This window comes from Oncorhynchus tshawytscha, linkage group LG16 (assembly GCF_018296145.1).
Source record: "Oncorhynchus tshawytscha isolate Ot180627B linkage group LG16, Otsh_v2.0, whole genome shotgun sequence".
In the NCBI taxonomy this organism is placed as follows: Eukaryota; Metazoa; Chordata; class Actinopteri; order Salmoniformes; family Salmonidae; genus Oncorhynchus; species Oncorhynchus tshawytscha.
Window position 1 is genome coordinate 82911406 of NC_056444.1, and position 13123 is coordinate 82924528.

At 44.3% G+C, this 13123-nt stretch overlaps 1 protein-coding gene across 1 annotated transcript in view; it reads right to left on the bottom strand.

Moving 5' to 3' along the window:
- The window catches only part of ubr4 (ubiquitin protein ligase E3 component n-recognin 4), a 147533-nt gene that overhangs the window by 117004 nt on the left and 17406 nt on the right, over positions 1-13123 (bottom strand). The window contains 8 exon segments of the mRNA XM_042299791.1: positions 537-724; positions 6694-6811; positions 7424-7561; positions 7944-8052; positions 8433-8683; positions 9347-9471; positions 11325-11449; positions 11991-12235. Coding sequence (XP_042155725.1) covers positions 537-724; positions 6694-6811; positions 7424-7561; positions 7944-8052; positions 8433-8683; positions 9347-9471; positions 11325-11449; positions 11991-12235 — 1299 coding nt within the window.

The following is a 13123-nucleotide window of genomic DNA, read 5'->3' on the forward strand; positions in this document are numbered from 1 at the left end:
CTACTAGAACACATGTTTATTTATTTAACTAGTCAGTTAAAAGGGCAAATTCTTATTTACAATGACGGCCTACTCCAGGCCAAACCCTAACGGCGCTGGGCCCTATGGGATTCCCAAACACGGCAGGTTGTGATACAGCCTGGAATCGAACCAGGGTCTGTAGTGATGCCTCTAGCGCTAGTTGTGTTCTAAATTCTCTACCCTTCAACCCAGCGGTTTGCACTTGTTCACCTCCCCTTCGTGCATTTTGGGATTGGTGGCAAGCATAGCTGGAGGGGGGGGTCCCAATGTATTCCTTCCACCAGCCCTTTCTTTTTTCAAACTATTTATTTGACCTTTATTTAACTAGGCAAATCAGTTTAAGAACAAATTCTACATTTTCAATGAAGGCCTAGGACCAGTGGGGTTAAACTGCCTTGTCCAGGGTTCAGAACGACAGACTACGAAGGGGATATAACATGGACACAATGGGAGAAGTGTACAGAAATCAGACCACAGCATGTTGTTGTGTTTCCTAACAACCCCTAAGGCCTCACCAGCTCGGGGTCCTTGCGTCCGGCCAGGATGTTCCCGTTCCCCCCCACGTTCTGCTTGGAGGGGCTCTTCAGTCTGGGAGAGGTCTCCAAGGGCGGAGGTGGGGGAGGTGGTGGGGGGGCCACTTTGTCTTTAGTTGGCGAGATGGTCTCCTCGAACCACAGGCCCAAGATGGGCTCGCTGTCGTCATCTGGATCAGGACGGGTAGTAGGACACGAGGTTACACACAGACGGCCATGTCTCAGGGTTCAGTTCTAACATGCCGTCTATACAAAGCACTGCCATCATCCTACAGCATCTATAGTCATGTCCTAAGTCAGCTCTCTCTCTCTCGTTTAGCCTTCATAACGTTGCATTAAATTAGTATTTGAAACACGACATTTAGCCGTCACACTGCAACAAAAAAAAAACACAAAAAAAATGTTTATCTTACCTAGATATCTCTTACCATTAGAATGTATTGACTTGATGTTCTACTATGGTAAATGATCTTAGCACCATGGCTAATCATTTTGCTTACTTAATTTTTTAATTTAAAAAAAATAATTGATACAAATTGGGGATAAGACAATCTTATTTTAAAGATATTTGATCTTAAGATGTCTTACCGAGGCAAATTATCTTAGTGGATAACACTAACTTTTTTTTAAAGGCTCGAAACAAGTCAGAATATCTTAAAACGAGACGTTTTCTGGGTGAGCAAAATCAACTCGGAACAAGCCACTAACTTTCTCAATACCATATTATAACAATCGATGTAAGATTTACATTATTTTTTTGCAGTGCTTAACGCTACGTCAGGCCTTCGTCGCACTTACATCAGGCCTTCGTCGCACTTACATCAGGCCTTCGTCGCACTTACATCAGGCCTTCGTCGCACTTACATCAGGCCTTCGTCGCACTTACATCAGGCCTTCGTCGCACTTACACCAGGCCTTCGTCGCACTTACATCAGGCCTTCGTCGCACTTACATCAGGCCATCATCAGGCCTTCGTCGCACTTACATCAGGCCTTCGTCGCACTTACATCAGGCCTTCGTCGCACTTACATCAGGCCTTCGTCGCACTTACATCAGGCCCTCGCACACATCAGGCCTTCGTCGCACTTACATCAGTCGCCTTACATCAGGCCTTCGCACTTACATCAGGCCTTCGTCGCACTTACATCAGGCCTTTCGCACATCAGGCCTTCGTCGCACTTACATCAGGCCTTCGTCGCACTTACATCAGGCCTTCGTCGCACTTACATCAGGCCTTCGTCGCACTTACATCAGGCCTTCGTCGCACTTACATCAGGCCTTCGTCGCACTTACATCAGGCCTCGTCGCACGCATCAGGCCTTCGTCGCACTTACATCAGGCCTTCGTCGCACTTACATCAGGCCTTCGTCGCACTTACATCAGGCCTTCGTCGCACTTACATCAGGCCTTCTTACATCAGGCCTTCAGGCCTTCGCACTTACATCAGGCCTTCGTCGCACTTACATCAGGCCTTCGTCGCACTTACATCAGGCCTTCGCCGCACTTACATCAGGCCTTCGTCGCACTTACATCAGGCCTTCGTCGCACTTACATCAGGCCTTCGTCGCACTTACATCAGGCCTTCGTCGCACTTACATCAGGCCTTCGTCGCACTACATCAGGCCTTCGTCGCACTACATCAGGCCTACATCGCACTACATCAGGCCTTCTCGCACATCAGGCCTTCGTCGCACTACATCAGGCCTTCGTCGCACTACATCAGGCCTTCGTCGCACTACATCAGGCCTTCGTCGCACTACATCAGGCCTTCGTCGCACTACATCAGGCCTTCGTCGCACTACACGCACTACAGGCCTTCGTCGCACTACATCAGGCCTTCGTCGCACTACATCAGGCCTCGTCGCACTACATCAGGCCTTCGTCGCACTACATCAGGCCTTCGTCGCACTACATTTGGCCTTCGTCGCACTACATTTGGCCTTCGTAACACTACATTAGGCCTTCATAACACTACATTAGGCCTTCATAACACTACATTAGGCCTTCATAACACTACATTAGGCCTTCATAACACTACATTAGGCCTTCATAACACTACATTAGGCCTTCATAACACTACATTAGGCCTTCATAACACTACATTAGGCCTTCATAACAGCAGGCAAAATGTAGACTTCATAAAACTACATTGGCTGCGTTTACTCAGGCAGCCCGATTCTGATATTTATTTTCACTAATTGTTCTTTTGACTAATCATATAAAAATCGCTGAAAAAGACCTGCTGTGATTGGACAAAAGATCAGAATTGGGCTGCCTGTGTAAACGCAGCCATTTTAGCATTCATAACAGTACACTTAGCTATCATAACAATAGTCTCGTAACACCAGGCTACATTTAGCCACCATAGAGTTATAATTTAACCTTCATCACACTGCCATAACCATTCACAAGGTCAGAACAATGGCAAAAAACCTTTGGTGCAATTGCCCTGCTGTCACACATGCCACGACAAGAGATCGCAAGTAAACTACTCATCAACTGAAGCTGAGATTAAAAATGCATCTAATAGCATGCATCAAAAGGGTATGATAGAAGTATTTTTATGCCATATTTAGGATATTGGATGTGTGAGGCTTACATTCAGCTCTACTCAGAGACTAAGAAATACAGAGATTGTGTAGGCAACAAAACTTTCAGGGCAATCTAATTTGTGTTCCAACTATTGTCTCGGAACTTTTGATGCCAACATAGAACCCATCAAAATTCTCCATCTCTCTCTGGAAGTCTGTATTTCTAGGACTCTGATGCTACTGCCTCTACTCAGCCTGGGTGGTGGTGCCCCAGTCCAAAAATCGAACTTTATTGTGGTTCATACAATAAAGTAAGCAAATTAACCATGACTGCGAGGTGTAAACTACGGTGTGACCTAAGGGACAGAAAGCTAGCTGCTGACCTGAAACATTAGCTGTTCTTGCTGTCCTCTGTCTTCTCTCTGCTGCTGAAATATAAACACTTCTATAGTGGGTGGAGACGGTGGCTCAGTTGGTAAGAGTATAACACTTCTATAGTGGGTGGAGACGGTGGCTCAGTTGGTAAGAGTATAATATAACACTTCTATAGTGGGTAGAGACGGTGGCTCAGTTGGTAAGAGTATAACACTGCTATAGTGGGTGGAGATGGTGGCTCAGTTGGTAAGATAAGAGTATAACACTGCTATAGTGGGTGGAGATGGTGGCTCAGTTGGTAGTGGGTGGAGACGGTGGCTATAATATAACACTGCTATAGTGGGTGGAGATGGTGGCTCAGTTGGTAAGAGTATAATATAACACTTCTATAGTGGGTGGAGACGGTGGCTCAGTTGATAAGAGTATAACACTGCTATAGTGGGTGGAGATGGTGGCTCAGTTGGTAAGAGTATAACACTGCTATAATGGGTGGAGATGGTCCTGTGAGTTAGCTCAATTGGTAAGAGCATGGCTGTAGTAACACCAAAGTCGTGGGTTTGATTTCCGCTGAGGCCACATACACAAAAAAAAATGTCTGCGGTCACTGGGCTGTAAGTTGCTTATGTAATAAGTGTCTGCTACATGGCATGCTTCATAATAAGGATTATATATATATATATATATATATATATATATATATATATATATATATATAGTTGAAGTCGGAAGTTTACATACACTTAGGTTGGAGTCATTAAAACTCGTTTTTCAACCACTCCATAAATTTCTTGTTAAACAAACTATAGTTTTGGCAAGTTGGTTAGGATAACTACTTTGTGCATGACACAAGTCATTTTTCCAACAATTGTTTATAGACAGATTATTTCACTTATAATTCACTGTATCACAATTCCAGTGGGTCAGAAGTTTACATACACTAAGTTGACTGTGCCTTTAAACAGCTTGGAACATTCCTGAAAATGATGTCATGGCTTTAGAAGCTTCTGATAGGCTAATTGACATCATTTGAGTCAATTGGAGGTGTACCTGTGGATGTATTTCAAGGTCAACCTTCAAACTCCGTGCATCTTTGCTTGACATCATGGGAAAATCAAAAGAAATCAGCCAAGACCTCAGATAAAATATTGTAGACCTCCACAAGTCTGGTTCATCCTTGGGAGCAATTTCCAAAGGCCTGAAGGTACCACGTTCATCTGTACAAACAATAGTACGCAAGTATAAACACCATGGGACCACGCAGCCGTCATACCACTCAGGAAGGAGACGCGTTCTGTCTCCTAGACTTGAACGTACTGGGGTGCGAAAAGTGCAAATCAATCCCAGAACAACAGCAAAGGACCTTGTGAAGATGCTGGAGGAAACAGGTACAAAAGTATCTATATCCACAGTAAAACAAGTCCTATATCGACATAACCTGAAAGGCCGCTCAGCAAGGAAGAAGCCACTGCTCCAAAACCGCCATAGAAAAAGCCAGACTATGGTTTGCAACTGCACATGGGGACAAAGATCGTACTTTTTGGAGAAATGTCCTCTGGTCTGATGAAACAAAAATAGAACTATTTGGCCATAATGACCATCGTTACGTTTGGAGGAAAAAGGGGGAGGCTTGCAAGCCGAAGAACACTATCCCAACCGTGAAGCACGGGGGTGGCAGCATCATGTTGTGGGGGTGATTTGCTGCAGGAGGGACTGGTGCACTTCACAAAATAGATGGCATCATGAGACAGGAAAATTATGTGGATATATTGAAGCAACAGCTCAAGACATCAGTCAGGAAGTTAAAGCTTGGTCACAAATGTCTTCCAAATGGACAATGACCCCAAGCATATTTCTAAAGTTGTGGCAAAATGGCTTAAGGACAACAAAGTCGTGGTATTGGAGTGGCCATCACAAAGACCTGACCTCAATACTATAGAAAATTTGGGCAGAACTGAAAAAGCGTATGGAGCAAGGAGGCCTACAAACCTGACTCAGTTACACCAGCTCTGTCAGAAGGAATGGGCCAAAATGAACCCAACTTACTGTGGGAAGCTTATGGAAGGCTACCAGAAATGTTTGACCCAAGTTAAACAATTTAAAGGCAATGCTACCAAATACACTTAATTAGTATGTAAACTTCTTACCCACTGGGCGAGTGATGAAAGAAATTAAAGCTGAAATAGAGTAATAGTAGAAAGAATTAGTTAAGGAGTATGTAAACTTCAGACTTCAACTGTATATACACTCACATACACTACTAATGCCTGTGGATCAGATCTGGTGCGTAGACTACTTTCATCTACTCTAATATCTTAAAGTAGATTTTTATCTCTGATTTATTGCATTACAAGTTGTGTGTGTGATTCTGTCTCAGTTGTCATACATCTGACTTCTGACCAGTGGAGGTTGGTGTCACTTTAAAACCAAAGGACGCGGTCACTGTAATGCGTTGGATTAACGTTCCATTTATTCCATACCGGCCATTACAAAATGAACCCATCCTCCTCCGATTTAAAGTGACACAGACCTCCACTGCCGTCTAACCTCTGTTGCTGCGGCTGTTATTTCCCCCTGTGGTGATTTTACAGAGTCCCGCAACGCACAAGAACTGCCTGAACACATTCTTGACTCTTCTCAGGCCTGACTCTGACGCTAGCTCAGATACACAGGTTAAAAACAAACACAGCTTTCAGAAGACACACACACACACACACACACACACACACACACACACACACACACACACCACTGGACACATTACACACTTCAAAAAGGTTATCAGATCTGGTACACAGACTACTTTCATCTACTCTGTCTAATATCTTAAAGTACATTTTTATCTCTGATTTGTGTATGTGGTTGGCATCAAGGGTTTTACAAATATTATAATAATGACTTGGAAGCTCTCAGCCCTCGTGACAGGAGATGAGAAGTGATGCTGTTCTTTATGACGTGGGGGGGGAGAGAGAAACAGAGAGAGAGAGAGAGACAGAGACAGAGAGAGAGAGAGACAGAGACAGAGACAGAGAGAGAGACAGAGAGAGAGAGAGACAGAGAGTGAGAGACAGAGAGAGAGAGAGAGACAGAGACAGAGACAGAGACAGAGAGAGAGAGAGAGAGAGAGAGAGAGAGAGAGACAGAGTGAGAGACAGAGAGTGAGAGACAGAGTGAGAGAGAGAGTGAGAGAGAGAGAGAGAGAGAGAGAGATGAGGGGAAGGGATAGGGGGCAGTACCTTGACTGCTGTCTTCCTCTGTGCTGCTGAAGTCATCTTCATAGTAGGTGTTGGAGTCTGTTGAGGCACTGGCATCACTGCTAACCGAGCCTTTCCTCTGACGCTGCAGGACACAGGCCTGGGGGGAGGAGACACGTCAACACAGGCATTATCAGCATGCCAGGCACAGCGTTTTTCAAAGCTTTCAATGCTTTTGTATTAGAAGCAGAGATACTGAGGACTGAGCGGCTGATTGAAATCATCATTTACTGGAGGAGCAGCAGACTCAGATCAATTGTTAGAGGAAGAGTAGTTTCCATGCCACATACAGATGATGCCACAGTGTGGTAAAACCACATGATGACCACACCGTAGTAAAAAAAAATAATAATAATAATTAAAAACTGTCGGTGTGGCCTGGCTGGTTTGGTGCTGCAGCCCTCAGCACGTGTCTGTGGGGTTGAATCTGTGTGACAAAACTGCACATTTTTAGAGTGGCCCTTTTTCCCCATTGTCCCCAGCACAAGGTGCACCTGTGTAATGGTCCTATTGTTTAATCAGCTTCTTGATATGACACACCTGTCAGATGGATTATCTTGACCAAGGAGAAATGTTCACTAACATGGATGTAAAAAAAATAATTTAAAAAATTGCACACAAAATGAGAGAAATAAGCTTTTTGCACGTATGGTTTCTGTTTTTGTTTAGTGTATATATATTATATATAAAAAAGTTATAAACAGTTTAGTACCTTCTTGTATGAGGTGGACAGAAGGTTGAACAGCAGGTTGGTAAGGGGAACAGAGTCCAGGAGTCTCTGAACCCTCTGGGTGGAGGTGTTCTGCGCCATGATGTTGAGTTCTGCTGGGGGACCGTCACTGGCCCAACCCTGGGGAGAGAAGAGAGGGAGGGGGGGCAGAGGGAGATGCAGACAAAGGGGAGGGGGAGAGAAATAATGGGGGAGAGAAAGAGGCAGAGAAAGAGGGCTGGAGTTTCACTGGGTCTCGAACATAAGAATCATCATAAATTATGAAAATAGTGATTGATCCATATATATGTGTGGGCTGGATTGCTACTGATAAATCATATCTTTACATAAATCATGAATCTATCAGAGGGTATATTTGGGTGTTAGCCTGAGAACATACTTTTGAAATGTTTGTGTCCCGGTTTGATAAGAAGTGTTTATGTACATGACACAGTTGTAGACTTTTTGGGACCATTTAAACATTGTGGTGCTGGTGGTGCTGGTGGGGGGGGTTGTTACTCACTGCACTGACCCGGTGCAGAGCCTCCACCTGCAGGTCTTGGAAAAGGGAGGTGAGCAGTTTGATGGAGTGGTTCGCCAGGATCACGGACAGGACACCAAAGCCTTGATGTCTGAGACGAGAGAACAGACAGTCTCAAATGAAACCGCAAACTGTTTTTTTTACATTTATTTCTTTCTTTGATACTTTCAGGTCCAAAGTTTGAAAATAAAAAATATATTCTCAAATAGTTCAATATTGCTTGTAAATGTAAACAGTTTAAATTAGGATCTTTAGTTGGCAATTCATTTGAGTTTCATGGAGATCGCTGTACGCAATCTTACCATTTAGCCACTTACTGACAGACTTTATGGTCCCCACGGGGAAATGTCGTTGCAGTGTCATGTACACGTTTAAAGCCCCGTATAAATAGAAAACGAAGTTTACAATACAACGTTCATAACAGTTATATACTTAACCTAAATGGTTAGAAACTACCAGAGAGCTACCCACCCTTTGGCCGGGCCCAGTTTAGGGGAGCCTGCTCCGTCCTTGGTGCGGGCGGCTATGTCTCGGACCCTGAGCGCGGCCAGAGGGTCCTTCTCCTTGCCCTTGTCAGCCAGGGTCGTGGGACTCAGGTTGAGGATCAGGTAGAGGCTGTTCAGCAGACACCACGCTCCCAGCAGCTGGAAGTTCTGGTAATGCTCTCCTCCAGCTCTGCGGGAGCTGCTGATGGCCTGGCCGATCATTTCGTAGATGTCCAGCTGTTTGGAAAAAACACACATTAAAACCATGAGAAATTAACTCAGAAGACAAGAATGTGTTTCCTAATATCCTATTTATTGAAGTAGGGGATTATTTTATTTATTTTTTTTTTTGGGGGGGTTAAAATTACACACTGAGTTTACAAAACATTAACACCTGCTCTTTCCATGTCATAGACTGACCAGGTGAATTCAGGTGAGTGAGAGATATGATCCCTTAGTGATGTCATCTCTTAAATACACTTTAAATCAATGTAGATGAAGGCGAGGAGACAGGTGGTTAAAGAATGATTTTTAAGCCTTGAGACAATTGAGAAATGGATTATGTATGTGCGTCATTCAGCAGGTGAATAGACAAAGCAAAATATTTAAAAAGTGCCTTTGAACGGGGTATGGTAGTAGGTGTCAGGCGCACCAGTTTGTGTCAAGAACTGCAACGCTGCTGGGTTTTTCACGCTCAACAGTTTCCCGTGTGGATCAAGAATGGTCCACCACGCAAAGGACATCCAAATAAGAGTCCACATGAGGCCAGCATCCCTGTGGAACGCTTTCGACACCTTGTGGAGTCCACGCCACGCCGGGGGGGGGCAAAACCAATATTTACAACAAACAAAAAGTGTTCTTAATTGAATGTTTTACATAAACACTCATGTATATACTTACACATTTCTGTACGATGGTAGCAGCGTCATTTTCATAGTCCTCCTCTTTGGAGCTGGTGGAGGCTGTGCGAAGTTGCAGGCCGCTGCCCACCTGCAGAATGGCCATGCACGCTGCAACACTCACACCTGGAGGAGACGAGAAGCACATGTTATATATAGATTCATTATTGACTGACTGAGAAGCACATATTATATATAGATTCATTATTGACTGACTGAGAAGCACATATTATATAGATTCATTATTGACTGACTGAGACGCACATATTATATATAGATTCATTATTGACTGACTGAGAAGCACATATTATATAGATTCATTATTGACTGACTGAGAAGCACATTATATATAGATTCATTATTGACTGACTGAGAAGCACATTATATATAGATTCATTATTGACTGACTGAGAAGCACATTATATATAGATTCATTATTGACTGACTGAGACGCACATTATATAGATTCATTATTGACTGACTGAGACGCACATATTATATATAGATTCATTTTTGACTGACTGAGACGCACATATTATATAGATTCATTATTGACTGACTGAGAAGCACATGTTATATAGATTCATTATTGACTGACTGAGAAGCACATATTATATATAGATTCATTATTGACTGACTGAGACGCACATATTATATATAGATTCATTATTGACTGACTTCATTATATAGATTCATTTTTGACTGACTGAGAGCACATATTATATATAGATTCATTATTGACTGACTAAGAAGCACATATTATATAGATTCATTATTGACTGACTGAGACGCACATATTATATAGATTCATTATTGACTGACTGAGAAGCACATATTATATATAGATTCATTATTGACTGACTGAGAAGCACATATTATATATAGATTCATTATTGACTGACTGAGAAGCACATATTATATAGATTCATTATTGACTGACTGAGACGCACATATTATATATAGATTCATTATTGACTGACTGAGACGCACATTATATAGATTCATTATTGACTGACTGAGACGCACATATTATATAGATTCATTATTGACTGACTGAGACGCACATATTATATAGATTCATTATTGACTGACTGAGAAGCACATATTATATATAGATTCATTATTGACTGACTGAGACGCACATATTATATATAGATTCATTATTGACTGACTGAGACGCACATTATATAGATTCATTATTGACTGACTGAGACGCACATTATATAGATTCATTATTGACTGACTGAGACGCACATTATATAGATTCATTTTTGACTGACTGAGACGCACATATTATATATAGATTCATTATTGACTGACTGAGACGCACATTATATAGATTAATTATTGACTGACTGAGACGCACATTATATAGATTCATTATTGACTGACTGAGAACTGAGACGCACATATTATATATAGATTAATTATTGACTGACTGAGACGCACATATTATATAGATTAATTATTGACTGACTGAGACGCACATTATATAGATTAATTATTGACTGACTGAGAACTGAGACGCACATATTATATATAGATTAATTATTGACTGACTGAGAAGCACATATTAAGTGATTGATAAGTTCAGCAGTCATTGGTAATCATTCCCAGTGTTTACTCTGACGGAAATCACTGTTTCGGTAGTTCTTCAGACAACACAGACAGCAGCTCTAGAGATATGAGATGATGATTTGGAATGAAATAACAAAGTCATCAAAATAAACTAATATAATATACAGAACCACTGAAATGTAAAGTGTTGTCACAGCATCCAACCCACATCATGCATTTAATGTTGAAAAAAATATATAATAAAATCATGAAAATCAGTGATAATCTGTTTATAATATAACCTGAAAAGACCTCAAAAAAAAAAAGGTACTAAAACCACTCAGCACTATCAAGTACACTACTATATATACATATATAACCAACGCAGAGTTGGAACCCAACATGAACCCATAATAGCGTACCTGCGTAGAGGCAGCTGAGTGCCAACACAGTCATGTCCAGAAGTCTCCCAGGAGTCAGGGGCTCCAGGACAGGCAAGGACAAGGTGTCCCGGGCCATGGCCACATCTATCACCAGGGAGTGGAACCTGACAAGGTCAGAGGTCACACACACAAATGTCAGAGACACAGGGGGAAAAACACTGAGGTAAGCACGGGTAGGGTGTAAAAAAAAGGAAGCGCCACAGGGCGCGAGAGCAACAGAGCGCGCTATATATAACCTTGGGTGGGGGGGGCCCTGATTGGTGTCATACTTATGCCCCAGCTAACACACCTGACTCCAATAATCAACTAATCATGATCTTCAGTTTAAAATGCAAACAGGTGTGTTTGCTCAAAATGGGGAGACACTAAATCAGGCCCCTAAGGACTGGAATTGCCCAGGCCTGCTTATAGAGAGGGGCAGTATGCTGGAGGACCAGAGAAACCTGTCAGGTGAGACAAATTGGTTTGTGTGTGTGTGTGTGTGTGTGGGGGTGGGGGGGGACACACACTAAATCAGGCCCCTGAGGACTGGAATTGCCCAGGCCTGCTTATAGAGAGGGGCATTATGCTGGAGGACCAGAGAAACCTGTCAGGTGAGACAAAAAAATTCTAAAAAGCACCCCCCAAAAATTCCCACAAACCTACCCGTTGCGGACAGCAGTTGCGTCTCCGACGGTGGCGGGCATGATGAAGAAGGAGTTGGCCGAGACGGCGTCCTGGAACCGGTTGATATAGCGCAGGAAGTAAGGGAGATTGAGGCAGACACGCAGCAACTTCTCCGACCCGCCCAATTCCTGGAGACTGGACACGTTCTGGGACACAAAGGCATTCTTCATTTTGGCCTGGAAGGTCTGGTCTGTCGTAGCCTGGTCCTCACTCTCACTCTCCGCCTAAACAGACAGCACAACAAAACAAACACTAAATCGGACTGAATAAAAAATAAATAAATAGAAAATTGGTGTTTTAGAAGTGAAGATGCAGATCCTTGGTACAATTGACATGAATCGACCCCTTAGGGAAGTAAAAACAAACATTAAGCTACAACTTAAGTAAGTATCCCATCAAATGGATAGGGACCGCACAGTCCCCATCCCCCGTTCCCCACCGCACAGTCCCCATCCCCCGTTCCCCACCGCACAGTCCCATCCCGCTCTCCCCGTTCCGCAGTCCCCCTCTCCCCGTTCCGCAGTCCCCCCCCTCCCCGTTCCGCAGTCCCCCTCTCCCCGTTCCGCAGTCCCCATCCCGCAGTCCCCATCCCCCGTTCCGCAGTCCCCATCCCCCTCTCCGCAGTCCCCATCCCCCTCTCCGCAGTCCCCATCTCCCCTCTCCGCAGTCCCCATCCCCCTCTCCGCAGTCCCCATCTCCCCGTTCCGCAGTCCCCATCTCCCCGTTCCGCAGTCCCCATCCTGCTCCCCACCCCACAGTCCCCACTCCGTTCCCCACCCCACAGTCCCCACTCCGTTCCCCACCCCACGTTCCCCACCGCACAGCCCCCAACCCCCTCTCCCCGTTCCGCAGTCCCCATCCCGCTCCCCCCGTTCCCCACCCCACAGTCCCCATTCCGCCCCCATTCCCCACCCCACAGTCCCCATTCTGTTCCCCACCCCACAGTCCCCATTCCGCTCCCCCGTTCCCCACCCCCATTCCGCTCTCCCCACCCCACAGTCCCCATTCCGCTCCCCCGTTCCCCACTCTGCTCCCCCGTTCCCCACCGTCCTCATTCCGCTCCCCACCCCAGTCCCCATTCCTCCCCACCGTCCTCCGCTCCCCACCCCACA